Here is a 25,120-nt window from a genome sequence, read left to right as displayed (position 1 = left end):
GCAACATTGATTTTTTTCAATAAAATCTTTAAAAATTTGAAAAATGTCCTGATTTTCGTAGGGTAGGTAGTTTGACATCATTTGCATCAGTTACAATAAATAACTAGTTTTTTCAACTTGGCGTTCAGTTCGGTCTGGTCGAATCCAGGCCATTTGATCCTCGGATTGGCACAAATCCCAGGTTTTTTCTTAGTATTTTTTGCTTACTTTTTTTAAATGATTCGAGTTTTTCAAAATTATGTTTCAGCGGAACACTTGTTTGAGAGTTTCCAACTAAATTTATTTTAAAAGCAATATTATATGTTCCTTAAGGTTTAAGTGCTTTACTTGGTTTTAAACTAACCAGTGTTGCTTTAAAAAAGTGCGCAATCTAGCTTGAAAGACATCCCAAGCAATCAGGTTTCCCTTAACAGGGGCCCAAAAAAGCTTCAGTTCTCGTTTCGTCCAGAAAAGAATGCTAATCAGCCCAACATTTAAATTACTAAAGCTACGTGGAAGTTTATTTCTGTAGCTGAAGACAATTCTATTCAGCTCTTAAGGGAATATCATTTCATTGACTTTAAGGTTTACTAAAATTAATCTTACAAATAAATTGTACGTCGATGCGAGTATCGATCCAGTACTCTCTAGGCTGCTAGGAAGTTCGAAAGCCTCCTGACAAAACCGGTTTATGATTATTATCTATGCAAGTCGTTTATGAACTGAACCCGAAAATTAAAGCTTGCTAGTTTTTAGAATCATAAATATTAAACAGGAACTAATAGACCAGAATTAAGAAAAAAAAATTGCAAACTTAAGATTATTTTTGTTCAATATTTTACCATCACATTTTTTGTTTTTAATTTTTTAATCATTCCCTCATAACGAACGGGATGCTTTTCTGCCGCTCAAAGCAAGCTAGAGCCAATTTCGTTTTTGTTGAAATGAGGCAAGGCAATGGAAAATCTTTAAACGGCCCAACGAGAATTTGATACTTGTACGTAAGGGTGGGCCAAAATTTACTATTGTCTGGAATTCTGGGGGCTCAACCTCCAAATGGTAGCTTAGGGTGTAAGAAACAAACTTTTTTTTATGGCGGCGACTCAAAAAAATTATGTTTAGAGGTCAATTTTTGAAAAAAAGTCCTTTTTTTCCAAATTTCGTACAAAAAAAAATTTAGTTCATGGAAATAACACTAAACCTATGAGTTTGATATTTTTTAAATTTTGTTTGGGTTACAAACTTTACTTGAAAAATGAAAAAAAAACGATTTTTTGTTTCACAGGTTTTTGAGCACGGTTTTTTTTTCTAATATATTATTTTATTTTATCGATAGGTTTATTTAAATCGTCCAGAAAGTGTACATTGCCTTGGGCATTTTGAAAACCAAGACCACCAAAAGATGCAAATTTTTACGTTCAACAAATTGGCCGAAGAATGGGATGGGCTCGCGAAAAGGGAATAGCGATAATTCTGAGGCGAGGTGGAAACAATTAGCAACTTGCAGATTTGGTTTAATGAAAAAATGGCTACACCCAAAATTCAGCCTCTGTGCCAATGACGTGTAGTCAATTTCATAGCATCATTGGTACAAGAAGATAACGCGACCGGCACTGATTCGATTTGCGCCCACCGGCATTAACCTCCCAGCGCAACCGAATTGCGTATGTCTGAATGAAACAAAATAAAAACGTTTTCGCGTCCCTCCCCATCGCATCACAAGCCGAAGAAGGATGGAAATAAATACCAGCCAACACCAGGCAGCCAGCGAACCGAGCACTGTGCGTGTGAATGTAGCAAAAGCAACAACAAAAACATCCTTCTAATTCAATCCACCGGCAAACACGGCTAAGCTGTGCGTGTGTATGTAGCAAAAGCAACAACAAAAACATTCCTTCAATTCACCGGCAAACAACACCGGCCAAGCTGCCCGGCTTTAGCAGCTGTGTATATGTAGCGTGTGTATGTAATAGCAGGCAGTAAGCAAAGCACAGTTCTCATTCAATGGGTTTCCCGTTCCCTTTCCCGTTTCCATCTTAAGGCTGATGTCATGCTGAAACAACTAGCAACGCGACCTACAACGCAACGTTCACACGACTAACCAGCTCTCATTTGATCTCCATGGAAATCGCGCAGACCTGTCATACTGGTCGCTTTGTGTAGCGCGACCAATCTGATGCCAATGTGTTTAGTAGCGCGACTAGTAGGAAATCCAATAGGAATATTGTTTTTTCTCGATTTGAAGCAGTGATTCCGGGTTTTAAGCACAATAGTACGAAGATCTGTCCGAACTTGTGATAATAAACTGAAAAATATCTTAATCGGCGAGAAAATTTTCATGAATTCTTAGTTCCGGCAAAAAAAAACAAGGAATTTTGTCGGTTCAAATTTCGGCATTCTTGCAATCCGGGTCGTGATTTGATGAGTTTTTGATGGCTCCCGAAAGAAAGGAGACGATTCAAAGCATTATCAGATGAAGAGAAGTGATGATTTGTAGAAAATTTCAAAGCGACAGGTCGCGCCAGCATGACATACCAATGCGTTGCAACGCAATCTTATTGGAACGTTGCGTTGTGTTGCGTTGCTAGTTGCTTCAGCATGACATCAGCCTAAGACAAAGGAATGCATTGAAAGAAGGCCAAACGCCGGGAAGCCGCCGTTGTAGGGGAAAAGTTCATATAACGCCCCATGTGGCTAATACGCGCCACCCTTGTTTTGAAGAATCTGAAACATTTTAAGTCGGCAAAATATTACCAATTTGTTTTAAATGCTGTGATTGGTCATGGCAAGTATGAATTTTTCCTTAAAATACCCCTGTGTCGTGATAATTTCACAATTTAGGTTTTTCTGCATTTCGATCTAAATTTTTAAACACTTTCAATAAGGTGTCACCAAGCAGAGAAAAACGAATAAGACAATATTTTCTGACACATCGATAGAGGAGAATCTAAATTATGATTTTATGCTAAAAAATCATACTTAACTCGCAGAGGCATGCTTTTCATGGGTATGTTCTATCACGGCCTATGCGCTCGTTAAAACGCGCCAATCGCAGTAGGCTGAAAATAGCATTAATTTTTCAAAAAGGCCAATTAACATTGAAAATGAACAAAAAGTCTAAAACCATATTTTGAGCGTTAATTCAGCCCAAAAAATCTATTTTTCATTTTTTGTTAAATTTATATTAGTCCATTTTGATTTTCTTTTCAGTCAAAGTGTCTGTAAGTATTGGTGTGTTTTCGGTCTTCGGCTGCTCTCGGGTGTGTTCGGCTGCTAGGCGCGTATTGAATACACAGCGGCGCGTATTCGCAACACAGTTTTGTTCTGTGGCTTTGAATATGGTTTTTAAAAATCAAGTTTTTGAAGAAACTATAGCAATTTGAGTAATGAAAAATCATAGGCATTTGTAGAAAACACTTTTCTTCAACGATTACAACCATTTTTAACACAATTTGTATGTGGAATACATTGAAAATCAGCGATTCGCTTAGGTGGCGCATAATAGGGCATGTTCCCCTACGTTTTTTGTGATTGATCGGTAACAGAAAGCCTATGACAAATATACCTCGTCCTGCATGAAGCTCGAATAGTACACTGGTTAGAATGTCGGACTGGCAAGACGATAGAATTGGTGATTTGAGTTCGATTCGCACTACAGTTTTAATTTTTATTTTCTTGTTACTGGGATGAATTATCCAATAGGAAGGAAATCCCATAAAATGTTTTTCTTGTTTCGCTTGAATGTAGTGGTCATCATTTTAGTTGGGAGCCGAGTTCTTATGCCAGTTACGGTTTTTCAAACATACCGTCTTCGGCACAGTGCACATTTCAGCGCATTATCGGCACAGAGATTTGCTAAATAGGCATTGGATTTGTGCAACCTCTTCTATGGGTGTAGTATTACAGAAAAAAGAAAATATGCTATTTTTGGTTGATATTCCAAACTACAAAAGTCAAAGGCTCAGTGATTTGGGGAGACGAAACCAAGAAAGCAAATTTTACTCGTTGTGTTTGGGGCTTTGTGGCGACTGCAATTTTTCAAGGGCGCTTGTTGATAGTTAGTGGTGAGGATGGTGATTGAATGGATTTACATGAAGGGATCTTTGGTGTTGTGGTTTTGCACGAAGCATGCTTGTTCGTGTTCCTCAGAGGCTAGCTTGGCGAGCGGCAATGTTTTGGAGATGAGAAACCCAATCCCGGAGAAAGGTTTCCATTACTACTCTTTTTATTCTAATTTGAGTAATTTTTCCAAGCTTAATTCTGGATCAGGAGCTATTTTAAACAGATAGGGATAAGAAATTGGAGAATTTTCTTTGTTTTATTTTTAATAAATTGGATTCGTTTGACTTATTTTCCGAAAAGTTGTAATTAATGGTCATTAACTGATCTATTTGAATAATTCTTGCATCAAATTTCAGACCTTATGATATGTTTCCAGCGTCGGTACTTTTAATTCGTTTTCATCTTCTGTTTCTCCGTATTACAAATATTTTAATATTTACCGCAAACTGATCGATACATTTCTGCCAAGACTGTGTTTATAAGTTATTATTATATAAGGCTGTTATGTCTGTCATATTTTTCAAACAAATCAGGATAAATTTTAAAAACCTTAAAAAATAACGTGTTTTCTAACTCTTTTTCGTTAAATTTGAAGCAAAGAAAAGAATGCCTTGAATGGTTTATTCTAAACATTAATTGAAAATTCTTTTGTTTAACTTTTTTCCAATTCTATGATGTTCGTTTATATTTTTTGCATGGCACAATAACAAAAGTCCGATATCAGAAAGACATTTATAATTTATGAAATGACTACCATTGATGACTAATTGGACGGTTTCAAAGATATTAAGGTGTTTTTAGTATTTAAATGAATCAAACATAAACTAAATACAGAGTGCTAAGTTTATCAGGGCAATAGCTATAGCACTACTACTGGCAAAGATGGAGGTTGAGTATGAACAGGTAAGAGTTTGACGAAAAGGTAAGAATGTATAATTTTTCAACTTTTTCATTCATTAAATAAATTATTTTTGAACGGCCAATCAGTTGCCAGCTGGGCAAGTATCTACACGTATGCGGAATACCTGTTGAAGATTCATTACACTGGAAATGTTATGAATTTTATACGGTTGCGAAACTGATTGTATCGTTCTACAAAAAACACATACACATACACGTAACACTCATAACATAACAGTTCATACGAAGCCATGGTGTCGGGTATGTGGTTGTTTGCATTGTAGATAGGCTGAACAATTGATCTAAAGAATGTAAATAAGCGCATACGTTGGCGAAACTGCGGTGAATCTGTGCACCCATGGTGGATTATCTACATACATACATACATACATACATACATACAACAAATTGGCCGAAGAATGTATGTTATTTATTCAAACATTAAATAAAAATTATTATTTATTACCGTTTTGTGTTTTTGATAATTTTTATGTATTTATATTTAAGTTATTAAAAATATGAATAATGACAAGAAGAATAAACACATGCTTTTATTATTCTTCGGGACTCAGACATAAGTTCAGGCTATGGAAGTACGATTAGTGATTAGTGATTAGTGAATTCCGATTAAAAATAAGAGTGAAAAATCAGGTTAGCACAAGTTAGGTGCCATAAAAAAAATTTATGTTTTTGACCTAAAAATCATTAAAATCATAAAATAATCATAAGAAACTTTTTTTTTTTTGGTCTTCTTTAGGTTCCGCTTGACAATAGCCCAGTATTTCTAAATAGGGCGGAGCTCTGGCGTGTTGGGAGGGTTTTTGTCCTTGGTAACCACCTGCACGTTGTTGGCGGCGTACCACTCCATGGCCTTTTTACCGTAATGGCAAGATGCCAAATCCGGCCAAAACAGTACGGAACAACCGTATTTCTTCAGAAAGGGCAGCAGCCGTTTATTCAAACACTCTTTCACGTGAATTTCTTGGTTGACCGTCCCGGAAGCTATGAAAATGCTGCTTTTCAAGCCACAGGTACAAATGGCTTGCCAAACCAGATATTTCTTCGGGAACTTTGACAGTTTCATGTGCTTGAAAATATCTGCTACCTTTCCCATTCCTTTTGCCGTATAAAACTTCTGTCCCGGAAGCTGCTTGTAGTCGGCTTTGACGTAGGTTTCGTCGTCCATTACCACGCAGTCAAACTTCGTCAGCATCGTCGTCACTACCTTCTTGTAAGTCGATAGTCCGGCTCGTTTTTTGGCTCGATGCACGGTTGTAGACGATACACCCAGCTTATTTGCGGCATCTCGGAGAGAGAGGTTAGGGTTTCGCTTGAAACTACCGGCAACTTTCTTTGTCGTCTCAGCGGCTTCCGGTTTTCGCTTTCCCCCCGATCCAGACTTCCTGGCTGTCGACAAACGTTCCCCAAACACTTTAATTACATTCGTAACGGTTGATTTGGCAACTTTTAGCGATTTTGCCAGCTTTGCGTGCGAGTAGCTCGGATTTTCACGATGCGCTGCTCTTCTTCCTAGGACGGCATTTAGACAACTGAAGAGTGAATTCCAAAATCAAAATAGGAGCAACATTCTTCACACACAGACCTTCAAAATGAGGGGTGTTCAGGTTTTTTTAAATGCAAAATTTAAAGAAATACGTCAAGTTGATATTGACCAAATTTTGACCGTATCACCCCTTAACAACTTTAGCAAGTTAAGAGGATGGCATAGAATTGAGAGACGAGTACAGCCTTAATGTCTTATCAATATGGAAGCCTGGTGAGTTGGAAGGACAGCTTGTGAAAAGAACGTATCTTGTAGTTCGAGGGAACAATCTGATTTAAATGTTTAAATATCGTAAGTTTAGGTAACAAGATGAAATTGGAAAGCAAATTTAGAAGATTGCTTTGATATTTTATAATAACAGTGATCAAGAGAGTCAAGAGGACAACTTGAATAAAAAAAATTTAAACTTAAAGTGAATTGGGAGGACAGCTTGGAAAAAAAACAAATGGAGTGAAAAGTTTAATGTTAGTCTTTTTTAAAATTCAAGTTTGAATACAATATATTGGATTTTCCGGGAAATGATCTATTTGGCTAAAAATAATCTGAGAAATGATTCATTCTGGAAAAAAAATCTGGGAAATGGCTCATTTTGGTGAAAATTTGTCCGTAAAAAAATTCTGGAAAATGTTCTTTCTGGCAATCGAAATTGTTCATTCTGGGCAATGGTTTTCGGGTAAATGGAGTACAACTCGTCACAAGAGAATGCTTTATAATGAAAGTATTATGCCGACCAGTACTTCAATCCTTAACTTCTACCATCTCAAACTTCATCTCATTTTCGGGAATATTAACAATTGCTCCACGAATACGTAGTGGCCCATAATTCCAACGGTACTCATACTGCCGTGTGATTCGAGAAACTACTATCTCCATCTCCATCAATGCCAATCGCCGGCCAATGCAGGTTCTCGAACCAAAACCGAACGGCAGAAATAGGAACGGGTGAGCGTTCTTGCCACTCGGAACATCTGCATCTTCCTTGAGCCACCGCTCCGGGATGAACTCTTTGGCCCGAGCGTAGTGTTCCTCCTCGTGGGTCAAGATCATCGAGGCCATCGCAACGTCAGTCTGTGAGTATAAAATATGTTAAAACCTTTTAGATAAATAGATTTTTTTTTCTCTTACTCCTTTAGGAATCTGATATCCTTGAAGAACTAAATCCTTCCCGGCAGCTCTCATGGTTCCAGCAATGGCTGGATTGACACGGAGACCTTCCTTGATACAAGCCCTTAGATACGGTAAGTTCCGCATGTTTTCCGGTGTCAGGGGTGAATTCTTATTTGGTAGAATCGTGCGAAGCTCATCTCGTAGCTTAGCCTGTTTATCTGGATTCGTAGCCAGTGAGTAAAGAACACCAACAGTTCCTGAAGACGTCTAGAAATTGAGGAATTACCGGAATAGCTTAAAGCTGTTCAAGAAAAGGATTTTATCAAAACTAACCGTATCAACTCCTGCTAACAACATATCGTAGGCCATCATGACAGCCACATCCCGATTGACTTTCAAAAGTTTTTCCAAGACACTCTGATCGTCACTGATAGCGGAAGGATTCTTGTCCATTCTTATCACCGCTTCATCAACTTTCTCCATGATGACTCTGTAAAGCAGGTTTATTAGTAAAATATATTTTTGGAAACAACGAGTATAACTTACTTTGTGATATCATCCAAAACTTGCATCAACCGGTTGAAGGTAGGAGTCTTCCAATACTTCCAAACTGATGGTAAAACGTCCAGTTCATACGTTAGTTCAAAAAGTGCTCTAATATTCTGCTCAATCAAAAAAAGAAAAATAATCCTAAATTTAAAGTATTCACAGTAAACTTTACTTTGATCATCTGCTCAGCATCTTGGGAAGCATTTCGTTCAAGGACCCCCAATCTGGTATCCAAGGCCAGGACACCCATGGTTTCCAGCGCCCATCGATTGAGCCACTGATGAAAGTCGGCAGGCATTTCGTTCTTCGAATCGCGAAGGGTTTCCATCCTGTCAAGTGTAAAAGTTAATCTAAATCTGTCCACCAAAATCCAAACCATGTATCCATACTCACACTTTCATGAAATCTTGGGCAACTTCGTCGACTTTGTCGACGTACAGTTTGATCGTTTTCGGTTGCAGCATCACAGGATTTACGATGGTTCGGAAGTGTTGCCATTTTTCACCTTGTCTGTAACAAAAATACGTTTTCAAAAGGTGTTAAAAATCCCAAAACCATAATAATTTTTAAACCATACTCAGATAGCAGACCACCATATCCCTTGAACACATCCGGGCGAACCTTCTCTCGGTAGTGAATGAAACTATCCAGCCCTCGACGGTTCGGCCACTGGCCCTCGGTTCGAAACAGCTTCTCGTAATCGGCCGGTCGGAAGCTAATGACGACATCCGGTCTGCCCAAGACTCCCGGCATTCGTACCAGGTCACCGTAATCCTTTCGGAAAAACCGATGCAAGTCCGGCAGGGAGGCATTGTGGTAACGACCTGTTACGAAAGTTAAGAATAAGTTTAAGCTTAACATTTACCAGTAACCTCACAAGGTAACTGAAGTCAACAACATTTTTGGATGAATTTAGTGACTCATCAAGAAGATGCAATCAGACATTTAAAATTTGAAATTTTTCACATTTTCCCCTTTTTTTCTAAGGCTATGATCATTTAGTATCCGGGCAGTTACAAACGATTGTGTTTTAAAAACTATTCATTGTGTTAACAGTTTATCACCGCTGGTTTATGATTTTTAATTTAATGATTAATGGCATTTCGGTGAATTATACATTCTGATAGGAAGAATTTCAAATGAAAGTAATGAAAATTATAGACGGATAGATTAGATTAGGAAGCATGAAAGGTGTTGAAAATGAGCCAAGAGCGTGATTTGAGAAAACTTCTTGCCGCACAAGACCATTTGTCCCACATCGTATTACTGTCTAGAAGAAGCAAAGTCGATAGGCTGACTTTGCATTGATCTATACAATGATACATGGATGGATCGAAGCACGTGTTTTTCGTACCCCGATCGGATACGGATACGATCGGGGTACGAAAAACACGTGCTTCGATCCATCCATGTATCATTGTATAGATCAATGCAAAGTCAGCCTATCGACTTTGCTTCTTCTAGACAGTAATACGATGTGGGACAAATCGTCTTGTGCGGCAAGAAGTTTTCTCAAATCACGCTCTTGGCTCATTTTCAACACCTTTCATGATTCCTAATCTAATCTATCCGTCTATAATTTTCATTACTTTCATTTGAAATTCTTCCTATCAGAATGTATAATTCACCGAAATGCCATTAATCATTAAATTAAAAATCAAAAACTATTCATTTGATCGAAAAACTTTCTTTGGAGGAAATGAAGGTGTTAATATGACATTTAATATAAAAATATAAAAAAATATATTTATCAATGTTTTCAAGAAATAATCTTACTTTTTCATAAAATCTCTTTTTTTAACTTTGCACACTTTTTTCAGTCATGTATTGATTTATTTTTTTTACCACAGAAGCCAAACATTTGTAAAATCATGATGTTTTACACAAATTCATCTGGAAAAAGCAATTGGAATCTGGTTGGAACCTTTTCATTAGTAGGCATCTCGAAAAATTTTATCTCTTAAATCCGGTTTTAACATAAATTTCTTCGTCCATCAGGACACATCTGTCACATTGCGTAAAAACCGGTTGCACATATTGCAATCTAAGGAACTGTTCACTATTAGTTATTTACTAGGTGTCTACTAGTCGGAAAACACTTTTTGACCGACGGAAATGGATTTATTGCATTATTTAAGGGGTCTGCATTGAGTTATCCCGAATAACCATAGACTTTTTACCATATTTAAGATCAAGGGTTCCATTCCGATGCTTGATTTGAACTCCGTGTGGATTCTAGAGTGGCTCGTTGTACTTCTTAACCATTCGGTTAAAAAAAGAATCAGAAAAAAAAATCAACAGTTTATGAGTCGAAAATGAAGAGTTTTCGAGGCGCAAAAGGAGCAAAATTTGTGCAAAATTATTTTTACCATGTCTTTTTGCATCGTAAATATCTCAAACACACATTAACTTAAAAATCTGGCAAAAATAGGCAAGATAGTCCTTTTCATAACCAACACAACATATCCGAGCTCTAATAACGTAGCTATCACCGAAATAAAGTACCCGGATACTAAATTATCATAGCCTTAGAATCAGTATACTGAATAAGTTCTCAATACTCTGTCACAAGATCGGCTATTTTAAAAAATCAAGATATGTTTGAGAAGGCGTAAAATGTGAACAGTGACATTTTCCTGACCATTTTCCTAATGCGTCGTTAAAATCCAAACTTAACGCATGAAAAAACAGCAAAATCGTTAAATGTGGCCAAATCAACCATCACCAAAGTAATAAAAGTGTTCGAGGATCGTTTGTCGATAAATAGGAAGCCTGGATCTGGGAGAAAATGAAATCCGGGAGCCGCAGTGACGAACAGAAGAGTGGATAAAACTTTCAAGCGGAACTCCAATCTCTTCGTTCGAGATGTCGCCAATAAGTTGGGAATATCGTCTACAACGATCCAGATTATCGACATGTTAGAATAAAGTTACTCCAAATCCCAACAAAATCTTACGTCAAACACAAGATCTCAGAAGCTGCATACGACATTGTTGACAAAGTTTGATTGGTTGGCAATGGACGACAAAACCAACGCCAAGGCAGACTTCAGACAGCTTTCTGAACAAGACAGCAACCGAGCGATTAAAGATGGCAGACATCGATGGCAGACTATCAAAGTTTGCGAAGAAATATCTCGTTTGGCATACTTACTGTACCCAAGAGTTTAAGAAACACAAGGTTCTCCGACTTTCACAGTAAGTAGGCGAGGAGTGCGTGAAGCTCTCAATGAGTTTGTTTACAAACATCAGAACATTTTTTGTTTTTTTTTTCGAGCTCTTGATTTCAAGCTTGTGAAAAAGATTCGAAAATAATTGAAAATCAAGTGTAAATAGTTTTTTTTGAGACAGAATACCCCAGTTAAAGACAGCACACAAATGGAGCCAGCGATATTGGAGAAAAAAGGGCTCTCTGGATTTAAGGAACTAATCACGGAGTGCAACCGTTATGCCATTGGCCAGGAAGGGACGCGGTAGGTGGATCGTTGATAACAAGCAAAAGTTCAAGCTGTGAAAAGTACCCCAGCTAAGTATTTATCTTTATTAAGTTTTCAAAAAATGTATAAACTGTTAATCTCACTTGAACTTTCTACATACAATTGCTTTTAATCGTTGGCTTCCCAGTAATTAAAACGCTACAAAAAAAGTTCTGAAATATGAATCTTTATACTTTGGTTTCAGTAAATTCTGCAATTAGCTTAGCTTAGCTTAGCTTGATTAACTACTCACATCCACCTTAAACCGTAAAACCCGAAGTGCATGGTTGTAGAAAATGTATGAATTGCTTGTTAGAAAAACATATTGTGATAACAATCACTTCGAGGTCCACGATCGCTGGCGTGGCTCAGTAGAACAAGTTCCACATTGCCAATGGTTGCTACTCCGTGATTGACCGAGGCCATCAATTTTAATCAGAGGTCAAATGAATGGTGCTTGGGATTAGCTGCTCATTCACACTGCACAAAACTGATGCTCTCTCTTTTAACGCCAATAACGGCGCCGGCCACGTCCTAGTAGTCAATAGATAGATTGGAAGAAAGAGAAAAGGATGAAAGATCTATTTTGTGCTTTAGGACCGAGGTTACCTCTGCATCCTAGCAAAACAATTTTGGTTGGGAGGGGGTTGGAGGAATTGATTGGGAAACACTTTTGACTAGTGTTACGGTGAACCTAAAAAATTATTTTCCTTACTCCTATTAGTTCCTGTTGAAAGCTTTCAGCATCTCAAACCGTTGAACCCGAAATGCAAAAAAAAACTGTTTAAATGACAGATTAAAAACAAATAAAATTATTGAAATTTTTAATGATATGCAATGAAAAAAGACATTTAGAAATCCACGATTGTTGGTGTGGTTCGGTAGAATAAGCTCCACGTCACCAATGATTGCTACTAAGTGATTGACAAAGATCTTAACAAAGAAATTCAATATGTTCCAATTTCAATAACTGACAAAATTTTTCAATAAAACATTTCAAAACCAAATGACTTGTATTGCAAAAAAACTGTTTAGCAAAATAGTTGTTGTCTGTCAAGCTTTGTTGTTTCATTCATTCACATTTTTAATTACAATTCATCAAATCAATCAACAAATTAATTCACGAATCATTTTACATTATTGAAAATCATTGACATCATTTAAGTTAATTAAAGGAGTTTGTGTCGGGAGTTTGATATGTTTTCTCAGAAATAACTTTAAAAAGTTGAAATACAGTTTTTTTCAAACCCCATAAATAAAATAAGATAAACATGATGTCGAAGGAACTTTTCGGGCTATTCATAACATAAGAATAATGTTGCATCATTTATCACAAAACCACAAAAAATACTTAGCTCTTAGATTTTTTTCGGATTTCCTAGAACTTTGTGACGACCTTCTTAATCTTCATCCTACCGTTCTTCATTCTTGAATTTCATAAATCACGCACGCGTTGTGTATTTCCCTCGTTTGGTTGATACCGTAATACTTGAGATTCCTTTCATCGGCATTCTGATAGCTTCCCAATTCCACGTCTTGTGCGAAACGCAGCTAAGGATGCTTCCTTCCTTTCTCCCAGGAATTGATCAGTTAAATTACAAACACTTTTTACAATAAAATATTTTTTCACTACACATTTCTTAAAAATTTCCATCCTCAAAACAGGTCTGTCACTTTCAGGCACCGCCTCTTGGTTTCAGTAAATTCTGCAATTGTAGCTTTAAGTTCAATTCAACCATGTAGTTGTTAAATCTAACAGATTGCACAATAGGCAATTGCAGATTGAATGCAGATTCAACTTAACTAAATTTTTAATTATTGGTGCATTTTTCAACTTCAAAATTACTTACAATATGATAAAATCATAGAAAGTCCCTGTCTGTGGCATATTTTTGAATTTTGAAGTGCAACTTTCAGTACCGTTTTTATGAATCCTTCCAACTACAGGTATCGACTGTAGTATTCAGTTGCCCTTTTTTATAAATTTTTTTTTTAATAACCCCTTTGTATACAATAGTTGAGAAAAATCGTACACGTCGTTTTACACTTGATAAAAATTAATTTTTGGTGCTCTAAAAATCTAAACATTTTTTAACTAGCATTTTACATTAAAACATTGATTACTTATTTAGAATTTTAAGAACTAGCTTTAGAATGTTTCACGACGCGATAAAAGGATTATAACACCATTTAACTGAAAAACATTGATTTGTATCATTCTACTAAATCGAAAGATTCGTTCACTCATTTCTTTGCAAGAAAATATATTTTAAATCGAGTTTTCATTGCGCGTTTATTGCCACTTAAAAGGCCTTTTTATTTTATAACTTGTGTTTTGTATAAAAGAACACGATAGGAGTTTCATTGAGAAACATTTAGAAGCTTTATTCTAATAAACAACAAAAGCTCAGGAGCATAGGTTTTTTCTTTGGCTTCATCACTTACCAAGGTGATCTCCATGCCACATTCCTTTACCCCCAAAAATCAGCGTGAGATTTGTGGAGAGATGGCGTACAGCCGGTCTCCACAAAACAAATCATCACATGTGCTGCACTTCCCTTCGTCCTATCGACTACAAGGACTTGGCCGGCGTCGTTATTGGTTCATATTAAAGTCTGAAATTCTCGGAACTGTACAGTGAGATTGTGTTGCTTGATCCCAGCAACCAATCACGGAGTGCAACCATTATGCCATTGGCCAGGAGGGGCCGTAGGTGAACCGTAGTTGATAGCAAGCTCAAGCTCAAGCAAACAAACTCCATGAGTTCCACAGATGCAAAACCAAAATGGCCGAAATCGCTGAATCGGGAATTTGACAAACGGTGACACCTCCTATATATACACACCTTGTCTGTACTATATAGTGGCTTCAAAATTGACATTTTCGTTGCAACCCAGCCGGTCAACTAGAAAATTTACGTGAAAAAGTGTCTTCAAATACGTTTGCTGCCTTTAGGTTTGGTCGGATTTGGAAAAAAGGCTATGGAATGGTTTGCCACTAACTACATTCAGGTTGTGCGTATGGATAAGAACCCTCCTAACACACCAAAACTTCGTCCAATCCAAAAATATTAGGTTATAGTTAAGCAGAACCTTAAGAGCAAGTTTACTCGTGTTGGGAAAAATTGGTAGAAATTTGGACACTTGTAGCACATTTTGAAAATTTTTTCATGCAAGAACTGCCATGCTGTAATGCAAAAATAGCTCGATTTCTGTCACTTACGGCTGAATCAGAAACAGTGTTGTTAAAAAAAATCAACGGTTCAAGATCTTGAAAACATTTTCAAAATTAGCTACAAGTGTCAAAATTTCTACCACTTTTTCCCAACACGAGTGAACTTGCTCTAAGAAGACAAAAAAACTGTTGGCAGCGAGAAGCAAATCAAAGCAAACTAGCGTTCTGCGGTAAAAAGTGAATAATATGACTGTACAAAATATGATGGCAGGCGTCAAACGATAGGGTCGCCAATTTGGACTAGGTCGGACGGAATTTTAACTGAATATTTTTTCAGTCTTTTATTTTGAACTTCAAAAAAGGTGCTTTTTTTTAATAATCGAATAAAAAAATCAAATAATCGATTTACATGCAGTTTTGTTTGACCACTTTATGATCCGAACACCTTTTATTATTGAGAAACTTGTAAAACTTAAGAACTATAAAAGAGCGAACTTGCGTTCCATAATTTCAAGCGTTAAGTAGGGCGTCGTTTTTCGCTTTTTTTTTGGTTGTTTCATTTTATACAAAATCGACAAACAACAAACATATTTTTGATAGATAATTAGTACAAACAAGACGGATTTTCATGCAGCTGAACACAAGCGCGCTATCAAATTAGACCAGTGTTCGGTATCGCTGAATAACTGAAAATTAGCGCCGCTAGTTAAATCGCTAACTCATTCTAAGGTAGCGATCGCTAATTAAATACGCTAATGTACCGAAAAGTTATCGCTCTAAGCTTAAAGCGCTAATCGCTAACTGTTGAACAACATTAAGGTCGGAACAAATATATTTTTTTATTATTTTGTAACACCCTTCTCCCCTTCGATTTTTTCAACTCCCCAAGCGGGAATAAATAAAGTTTGAAGTATTTCATTTCAATACATTAGATAAATTGAACCAATTTTTTACATACAGCAATATCTGTCAAAGATGGGAATTTTATCATTTCTGTGTTTCACAAATAAAAAAAAATCCTAATTTTTGAAAAATTACCAGAGCTATAAACAGAATGTGGAAGATGGGAGCTAGTTTTTTAAATTTTTGGTTAAAAATTTACTCGATTTATATGTTTTGTGAAAAGTAGATAGTATGCAATTTTGTTGCAAACAATCTTTTGTGCAATACGTTCTCTTTTTTGCATTATTACTCAATTATCCTCATTTAAAATCTTTAGTCTTTTTTAAACTTGCAGGGGCTTTGTCAAACGTGAACATTTTTACCATTTCTATTTGAACTTAAAATGAAGGCTACAATGAACTATTTTCCTGTGGAACTATTAACAATCAATTCGTACTATGGTGATTTTATCTTATTTATATATGAATTGATCTGTAATTCTCTAAAAACTGTTTTGTGAAAAGCGTTATGTCTTTTGGCATTGATAAACATAAATTCAATTGAAATCACTGCTAGGTGCCTAGGTGAATGACTACTTTTCACGCAATTCTTCGCTAGGCCCTAGCAGTGATGTCAATCGAATTTATTGTATTTCAATGTCAAAAGACATACCCCTGTTAAACGGCTTATAACTTTTATGCCTTATTAGATATAAAGTTACGGTATTGAACAAAGTTATTCAGCGGCAAATTTCCTCTATAGAATTTTTAAATTGGCACAGAACATATTTGCAGGTTCGGTTCTACAGAAGAAACAAAAATGATGTTGATTTTTTCTCACCATTCCCACTTTTTTTTAAATAAAAAAATAATTTTTTTGAGAACAGTCAGAGCATGGAAAAAAAAATATTAAAAATATATATATAAAAACTAAATGATGCATTAGAAACATAGAAAACTATACCATTTATAATTTTTTTCTCTGATATGAAAAAGAAGTTATGGAGGAAAAAGGAAGCAACTATACCCCATTCTCTCCTACAAATTTTGGAGAAAATTTGAAATGAAACAAAATTTATAGAATCACTCACAAGAATAACAAGCAATACTAAAGAAAATTTACAAAAACACAGTTATATAGGTGTATTCTCTATAATCAATTTCATTAAAGACAGAACGCAGATTTGGGTTGAGCGAAGAAAGTTGTAATTTAATCATTCAACATTATATTAGTTCTAAGAGTTTAACAATTCTTCAAACAAAATAGAGTGTGGTTCTTAAGAAATGAAAATAATTCTTGTAAAAAATATTGATTATTCATAACTTTGTGCAGAGTATGTTTAAAACAAAAAACAACTTTTTATTATGAAAGAATATTTCCTAAGTCAATATAATGTATTCTCATGAAATATGTCATTTTTGTCATTTTTGTCATTTTTGTCATTTTTGTCATTTTTGTCATTTTTGTCATTTTTGTCATTTTTGTCATTTTTGTCATTTTTGTCATTTTTGTCATTTTTGTCATTCTTGTCATTTTTGTCATTTTTGTAATTTTTGTAATTTTTGTCATTTTTGTCATTTTTGTCATTTTTGTCATTTTTGTCATTTTTGTCATTTTTGTCATTTTATTCATTTTTGTCATTTTTGTCATTTTTGTCATTTTTGTCATTTTTGTCATTTTTGTCATTTTTGTCATTTTTGTCATTTTTGTCATTTTTGTCATTTTTGTCATTTTTGTCATTTTTGTCATTTTTGTCATTTTTGTCATTTTTGTCATTTTTGTCATTTTTGTCATTTTCGTCATTTTCGTCATTTTTGTCGTTTTTGTCATTTTTGTCATTTTTGTCATTTTTGTCATTTTTGTCATTTTTGTCATTTTTGTCATTTTTGTCATTTTTGTCATTTTTGTCATTTTTGTCATTTTTGTCATTTTTGTCATTTTTGTCATTTTTGTCATTTTTGTCATTTTTGTCATTTTTGTCATTTTTGTCATTTTTGTCATTTTTGTCATTTTTGTCATTTTTGTCATTTTTGTCATTTTTGTCATTTTTGTCATTTTTGTCATTTTTGTCATTTTTGTCATTTTTGTCATTTTTGTCATTTTTGTCATTTTTGTCATTTTTGTCATTTTTGTCATTTTTGTCATTTTTGTCATTTTTGTCATTTTTGTCATTTTTGTCATTTTTGTCATTTTTGTCATTTTTGTCATTTTTGTCATTTTTGTCATTTTTGTCATTTTTGTCATTTTTGTCATTTTTGTCATTTTTGTCATTTTTGTCATTTTTGTCATTTTTGTCATTTTTGTCATTTTTGTCATTTTTCTAATTTTTCTCATTTTTGTCATTTTTGTCATTTTTGTCATTTTTGTCATTTTTGTCATTTTTGTCATTTTTGTCATTTTTGTCATTTTTGTCATTTTTGTCATTTTTGTCATTTTTGTCATTTTTGTCATTTTTGTCATTTTTGTCATTTTTGTCATTTTTGTCATTTTTGTCATTTTTGTCATTTTTGTCATTTTTGTCATTTTTGTCATTTTTGTCATTTTTGTCATTTTTGTCATTTTTGTCATTTTTGTCATTTTTGTCATTTTTGTCATTTTTGTCATTTTTGTCATTTTTGTCATTTTTGTAATTTTTGTAATTTTTGTAATTTTTGTAATTTTTGTCATTTTTGTAATTTTTGTAATTTTTGTTATTTTTGTAATTTTTGTAATTTTTGTAATTTTTGTAATTTTTGTAATTTTTGTAATTTTTGTAATTTTTGTAATTTTTGTCATTTTTGTCATTTTTGTCATTTTTGTCATTTTTGTCATTTTTGTCATTTTTGTCATTTTTGTCATTTTTGTCATTTTTGTCATTTTTGTCATTTTTGTCATTTTTGTCATTTTTGTCATTTTTGTCATTTTTGTCATTTTTGTCATTTTTGTCATTTTTGTCATTTTTGTCATTTTTGTCATTTTTGTCATTTTTGTCATTTTTGTCATTTTTGTCATTTTTGTCATTTTTGTCATTTTTGTCATTTTTGTCATTTTTGTCATTTTTGTCATTTTCGTCATTTTCGTCATTTTTGTCATTTTTGTCATTTTTGTCATTTTTGTCATTTTTGTCATTTTTGTCATTTTTGTCATTTTTGTCATTTTTGTCATTTTTGTCATTTTTGTCATTTTTGTCATTTTTGTCATTTTTGTCATTTTTGTCATTTTTGTCATTTTTGTCATTTTTGTCATTTTTGTCATTTTTGTCATTTTTGTCATTTTTGTCATTTTTGTCATTTTTGTCATTTTTGTCATTTTTGTCATTTTTGTCATTTTTGTCATTTTTGTCATTTTTGTCATTTTTGTCATTTTTGTCATTTTTGTCATTTTTGTCATTTTTGTCATTTTTGTCATTTTTGTCATTTTTGTCATTTTTGTCATTTTTGTCATTTTTGTCATTTTTGTCATTTTTGTCATTTTTGTCATTTTTGTCATTTTTGTCATTTTTGTCATTTTTGTCATTTTTGTCATTTTTGTCATTTTTGTCATTTTTGTCATTTTTGTCATTTTTGTCATTTTTGTCATTTTTGTCATTTTTGTCATTTTTGTCATTTTTGTCATTTTTGTCATTTTTGTCATTTTTGTCATTTTTGTCATTTTTGTCATTTTTGTCATTTTTGTCATTTTTGTCATTTTTGTCATTTTTGTCATTTTTGTCATTTTTGTCATTTTTGTCATTTTTGTCATTTTTGTCATTTTTGTCATTTTTGTCATTTTTGTCATTTTTGTCATTTTTGTCATTTTTGTCATTTTTGTCATTTTTGTCATTTTTGTCATTTTTGTCATTTTTGTCATTTTTGTCATTTTTGTCATTTTTGTCATTTTTGTCATTTTTGTCATTTTTGTCATTTTTGTCATTTTTGTCATTTTTGTCATTTTTGTCATTTTTGTCATTTTTGTCATTTTTGTCATTTTTGTCATTTTTGTCATTTTTGTCATTTTTGTCATTTTTGTCATTTTTGTCATTTTTGTCATTTTTCTAATTTTTCTCATTTTTCTCATTTTTCTCATTTTTCTCATTTTTGTCACTTTTGTCATTTTTGTCATTTTTGTCATTTTTGTCATTTTTGTCATTTTTGTCATTTTTGTCATTTTTGTCATTTTTGTCATTTTTGTCATTTTTGTCATTTTTGTCATTTTTGTCATTTTTGTCATTTTTGTCATTTTTGTCATTTTTGTCATTTTTGTCATTTTTGTCATTTTTGTCATTTTTGTCATTTTTGTCATTTTTGTCATTTTTGTCATTTTTGTCATTTTTGTCATTTTTGTCATTTTTGTCATTTTTGTCATTTTTGTCATTTTTGTCATTTTTGTCATTTTTGTCATTTTTGTCATTTTTGTCATTTTTGTCATTTTTGTCATTTTTGTCATTTTTGTCATTTTTGTCATTTTTGTCATTTTTGTCATTTTTGTCATTTTTGTCATTTTTGTCATTTTTCTAATTTTTCTCATTTTTCTCATTTTTCTCATTTTTGTCATTTTTGTCATTTTTGTCATTTTTGTCATTTTTGTAATTTTTGTAATTTTTGTAATTTTTGTAATTTTTGTAATTTTTGTCATTTTTGTAATTTTTGTCATTTTTGTAATTTTTGTAATTTTTGTCATTTTTGTCATTTTTGTCTTTTTTGTCATTTTTGTCATTTTTGTCATTTTTGTCATTTTTGTCATTTTTTTCGTTTTTTTCATTTTAATTTGTCACTTTTGTCATTTTTGTCCTTTTTGTCCTTTTTGTCATTTTTGTCATTTTTGTCATTTTTGTCATTTTTGTCATTTTTGTCATTTTTGTCATTTTTGTCATTTTTGTCATTTTTGTCATTTTTGTCATTTTTGTCATTTTTGTCATTTTTGTCATTTTTGTCATTTTTGTCATTTTTGTCATTTTTGTCATTTTTGTCATTTTTGTCATTTTTGTCATTTTTGTCATTTTTGTAATTTTTGTCATTTTTGTCATTTTTGTCATTTTTGTCATTTTTGTCATTTTTGTCATTTTTGTCATTTTTGTCATTTTTGTCATTTTTGTCATTTTTGTCATTTTTGTCATTTTTGTCATTTTTGTCATTTTTGTCATTTTTCTAATTTTTCTCATTTTTCTCATTTTTGTCATTTTTGTCATTTTTGTCATTTTTGTCATTTTTGTCATTTTTGTCATTTTTGTCATTTTTGTCATTTTTGTCATTTTTGTCATTTTTGTCATTTTTGTCATTTTTGTCATTTTTGTCATTTTTGTCATTTTTGTCATTTTTGTCATTTTTGTCATTTTTGTCATTTTTGTCATTTTTGTCATTTTTGTCATTTTTGTCATTTTTGTCATTTTTGTCATTTTTGTCATTTTTGTCATTTTTCTAATTTTTCTCATTTTTGTCATTTTTGTCATTTTTGTCATTTTTGTCATTTTTGTCATTTTTGTCATTTTTGTCATTTTTGTCATTTTTGTCATTTTTGTCATTTTTGTCATTTTTGTCATTTTTGTCATTTTTGTCATTTTTGTCATTTTTGTCATTTTTGTCATTTTTGTCATTTTTGTCATTTTTGTCATTTTTGTCATTTTTGTCATTTTTGTCATTTTTGTCATTTTTGTCATTTTTGTCATTTTTGTCATTTTTGTCATTTTTGTCATTTTTGTCATTTTTGTCATTTTTGTCATTTTTGTCATTTTTGTCATTTTTGTCATTTTTGTCATTTTTGTCATTTTTGTCATTTTTGTCATTTTTGTCATTTTTGTCATTTTTGTCATTTTTGTCATTTTTGTCATTTTTGTCATTTTTGTCATTTTTGTCATTTTTGTCATTTTTGTCATTTTTGTCATTTTTGTCATTTTTGTCATTTTTGTCATTTTTGTCATTTTTGTCATTTTTGTCATTTTTGTCATTTTTGTCATTTTTGTCATTTTTGTCATTTTTGTCATTTTTGTCATTTTTGTCATTTTTGTCATTTTTGTCATTTTTGTCATTTTTGTCATTTTTGTCATTTTTGTCATTTTTGTCATTTTTGTCATTTTTGTCATTTTTGTCATTTTTGTCATTTTTGTCATTTTTGTCATTTTTGTCATTTTTGTCATTTTTGTCATTTTTGTCATTTTTGTCATTTTTGTCATTTTTGTCATTTTTGTCATTTTTGTCATTTTTGTCATTTTTGTCATTTTTGTCATTTTTGTCATTTTTGTCATTTTTGTCATTTTTGTCATTTTTGTCATTTTTGTCATTTTTGTCATTTTTGTCATTTTTCTAATTTTTCTCATTTTTCTCATTTTTCTCATTTTTCTCATTTTTGTCATTTTTGTCATTTTTGTCATTTTTATCATTTTTGTCATTTTTGTCATTTTTGTCATTTTTGTCATTTTTGTCATTTTTGTCATTTTTGTCATTTTTGTCATTTTTGTCATTTTTGTCATTTTTGTCATTTTTGTCATTTTTGTCATTTTTGTCATTTTTGTCATTTTTGTCATTTTTGTCATTTTTGTCATTTTTGTCATTTTTGTCATTTTTGTCATTTTTGTCATTTTTGTCATTTTTGTCATTTTTGTCATTTTTGTCATTTTTGTCATTTTTGTCATTTTTGTCATTTTTGTCATTTTTGTCATTTTTGTCATTTTTGTCATTTTTGTCATTTTTCTAATTTTTCTCATTTTTCTCATTTTTCTCATTTTTGTCATTTTTGTCATTTTTGTCATTTTTCTCATTTTTGTAATTTTTGTAATTTTTGTAATTTTTGTAATTTTTGTAATTTTTGTCATTTTTGTAATTTTTGTCATTTTTGTAATTTTTGTAATTTTTGTCATTTTTGTCATTTTTGTCTTTTTTGTCATTTTTGTCATTTTTGTCATTTTTGTCATTTTTGTCATTTTTGTCATTTTTGTCATTTTTGTCATTTTTGTCATTTTTTTCGTTTTTTTCATTTTAATTTGTCACTTTTGTCATTTTTGTCCTTTTTGTCCTTTTTGTCATTTTTGTCATTTTTGTCATTTTTGTCATTTTTGTCATTTTTGTCATTTTTGTCATTTTTGTCATTTTTGTCATTTTTGTCATTTTTGTCATTTTTGTCATTTTTGTCATTTTTGTCATTTTTGTCATTTTTGTCATTTTTGTCATTTTTGTCATTTTTGTCATTTTTGTCATTTTTGTCATTTTTGTCATTTTTGTCATTTTTGTCATTTTTGTCATTTTTGTCTTTTTTGTCATTTTTGTCATTTTTGTCATTTTTGTCATTTTTGTCATTTTTGTCATTTTTGTCATTTTTGTCATTTTTGTCATTTTTGTCATTTTTGTCATTTTTGTCATTTTTGTCATTTTTGTCATTTTTGTCATTTTTGTCATTTTTGTCATTTTTGTCATTTTTGTCATTTTTGTCATTTTTGTCATTTTTGTCATTTTTGTCATTTTTGTCATTTTTGTCATTTTTGTCATTTTTGTCATTTTTGTCATTTTTGTCATTTTTGTCATTTTTGTCATTTTTGTCATTTTTGTCATTTTTGTCATTTTTGTCATTTTTGTCATTTTTGTCATTTTTGTCATTTTTGTCATTTTTGTCATTTTTGTCATTTTTGTCATTTTTGTCATTTTTGTCATTTTTGTCATTTTTGTCATTTTTGTCATTTTTGTCATTTTTGTCATTTTTGTCATTTTTGTTTTTTTTTTTGTTATTTTTGTAATTTTTGTTATTTTTGTAATTTTTGTTATTTTTGTAATTTTTGTAAATTTTGTAATTTTTGTAATTTTTGTAATTTTTGTAATTTTTGTAATTTTTGTAATTTTTGTAATTTTTGTAATTTTTGTAATTTTTGTCATTTTTGTAATTTTTGTAATTTTTGTAATTTTTGTAATTTTTGTAATTTTTGTAATTTTTGTAATTTTTGTAATTTTTGTAATTTTTGTAATTTTTGTAATTTTTGAAATTTTTGTAATTTTTGTAATTTTTGTAATTTTTGTAATTTTTGTCATTTTTGTAAATTTTGTAATTTTTGTAATTTTTGTAATTTTTGTAGTTTTTGTAATTTTTGAAATTTTTGTAATTTTTGTAATTTTTGCTATTCTTGTAATTTTTGTAATTTTTGTAATTTTTGTAATTTTTGTAATTTTTGTAATTTTTGTAATTTTTGTAATTTTTGTAATTTTTGTAATTTTTGTAATTTTTGTAATTTTTGTAATTTTTGTAATTTTTGTATTTTTTGTAATTTTTGTAATTTTTGTAATTTTTGTAATTTTTGTAATTTTTGTAATTTTTGTAATTTTTGTAATTTTTGTATTTTTTGTAATTTTTGTATTTTTTGTAATTTTTGTAATTTTTGTAATTTTTGTAATTTTTGTAATTTTTGTAATTTTTGTAATTTTTGTAATTTTTGTAATTTTTGTTATTTTTGTAATTTTTGTAATTTTTGTAATTTTTGTAATTTTTGTAATTTTTGTAATTTTTGTAATTTTTGTAATTTTTGTAATTTTTGTAATTTTTGTAATTTTTGTAATTTTTGTAATTTTTGTAATTTTTGTAATTTTTGTAATTTTTGTAATTTTTGTAATTTTTGTAATTTTTGTAATTTTTGTAATTTTTGTAATTTTTGTAATTTTTGTAATTTTTCTAATTTTTTTAATTTTTGTAATTTTTGTAATTTTTGTAATTTTTGTCATTTTTGTCATTTTTGTAATTTTTGTAATTTTTTAATTTTTGTCATTTTTGTAATTTTTGTAATTTTTGTAATTTTTGTAATTTTTGTAATTTTTGTAATTTTAGTAATTTGTGTAATTTTTGTAATTTTTGTAATTTTTGTAATTTTGTTATTTTTGTAATTTTGTAATTTTTGTAATTTTTGTAATTTTTGTAATTTTTGTAATTTTTGTTATTTTTGTAATTTTTGTAATTTTTGTAATTTTTGTAATTTTTGTAATTTTTGTAATTTTTGTAATTTTTGTAATTTTTGTAATTTTTGTAATTTTTGTAATTTTTGTAATTTTTGTAATTTTAGTAATTTTTGTAATTTTTGTAATTTTTGTAATTTTTGTAATTTTTGTAATTTTTGTAATTTTAGTAATTTTTGTAATTTTTGTAATTTTTGTAATTTTTGTAATTTTTGTAATTTTTGTAATTTTTGCTATTCTTGTAATTTTTGTAATTTTTGTAATTTTTGTAATTTTTGTAATTTTTGTAATTTTTGTAATTTTTGTAATTTTTGTAATTTTTGTAATTTTTGTAATTTTTGTAATTTTTGTAATTTTTGTAATTTTTGTAATTTTTGTAATTTTTGTAATTTTTGTAATTTTTGTAATTTTTGTAATTTTTGTAATTTTTGTAATTTTTGTAATTTTTGTAATTTTAGTAATTTTTGTAATTTTTGTTATTTTTGTAATTTTTGTAATTTTTGTAATTTTTGTAATTTTTGTAATTTTTGTAATTTTTGTAATTTT

General features: G+C 30.8%; 1 protein-coding gene across 1 annotated transcript in view; it reads right to left on the bottom strand.

Annotated features, from left to right (window-relative positions):
* Positions 1 to 7,216: 7,216 nt before the first annotated feature.
* Positions 7,217 to 25,120, bottom strand: part of LOC129741117 (uncharacterized) — a 66,819-nt gene continuing 48,915 nt past the window's right edge. Inside the window, exons 20-26 of the mRNA XM_055732824.1 lie at positions 8,739 to 8,985; positions 8,555 to 8,671; positions 8,334 to 8,490; positions 8,159 to 8,274; positions 7,946 to 8,102; positions 7,631 to 7,879; positions 7,217 to 7,573 (exon numbers count right to left, since the gene is read on the bottom strand). Of these exons, the coding sequence (XP_055588799.1) occupies positions 7,244 to 7,573; positions 7,631 to 7,879; positions 7,946 to 8,102; positions 8,159 to 8,274; positions 8,334 to 8,490; positions 8,555 to 8,671; positions 8,739 to 8,985 (1,373 nt within the window). The 3' untranslated portion in view covers positions 7,217 to 7,243. The remainder of the gene's footprint in view (positions 7,574 to 7,630; positions 7,880 to 7,945; positions 8,103 to 8,158; positions 8,275 to 8,333; positions 8,491 to 8,554; positions 8,672 to 8,738; positions 8,986 to 25,120) is intronic.

The sequence above is a fragment of the Uranotaenia lowii genome, chromosome 2, assembly GCF_029784155.1.
Source record: "Uranotaenia lowii strain MFRU-FL chromosome 2, ASM2978415v1, whole genome shotgun sequence".
Taxonomy (NCBI): Eukaryota; Metazoa; Arthropoda; class Insecta; order Diptera; family Culicidae; genus Uranotaenia; species Uranotaenia lowii.
Note: the sequence above shows the minus strand (reverse complement) of the source record. Positions and strands in the feature narration are given on the sequence as shown.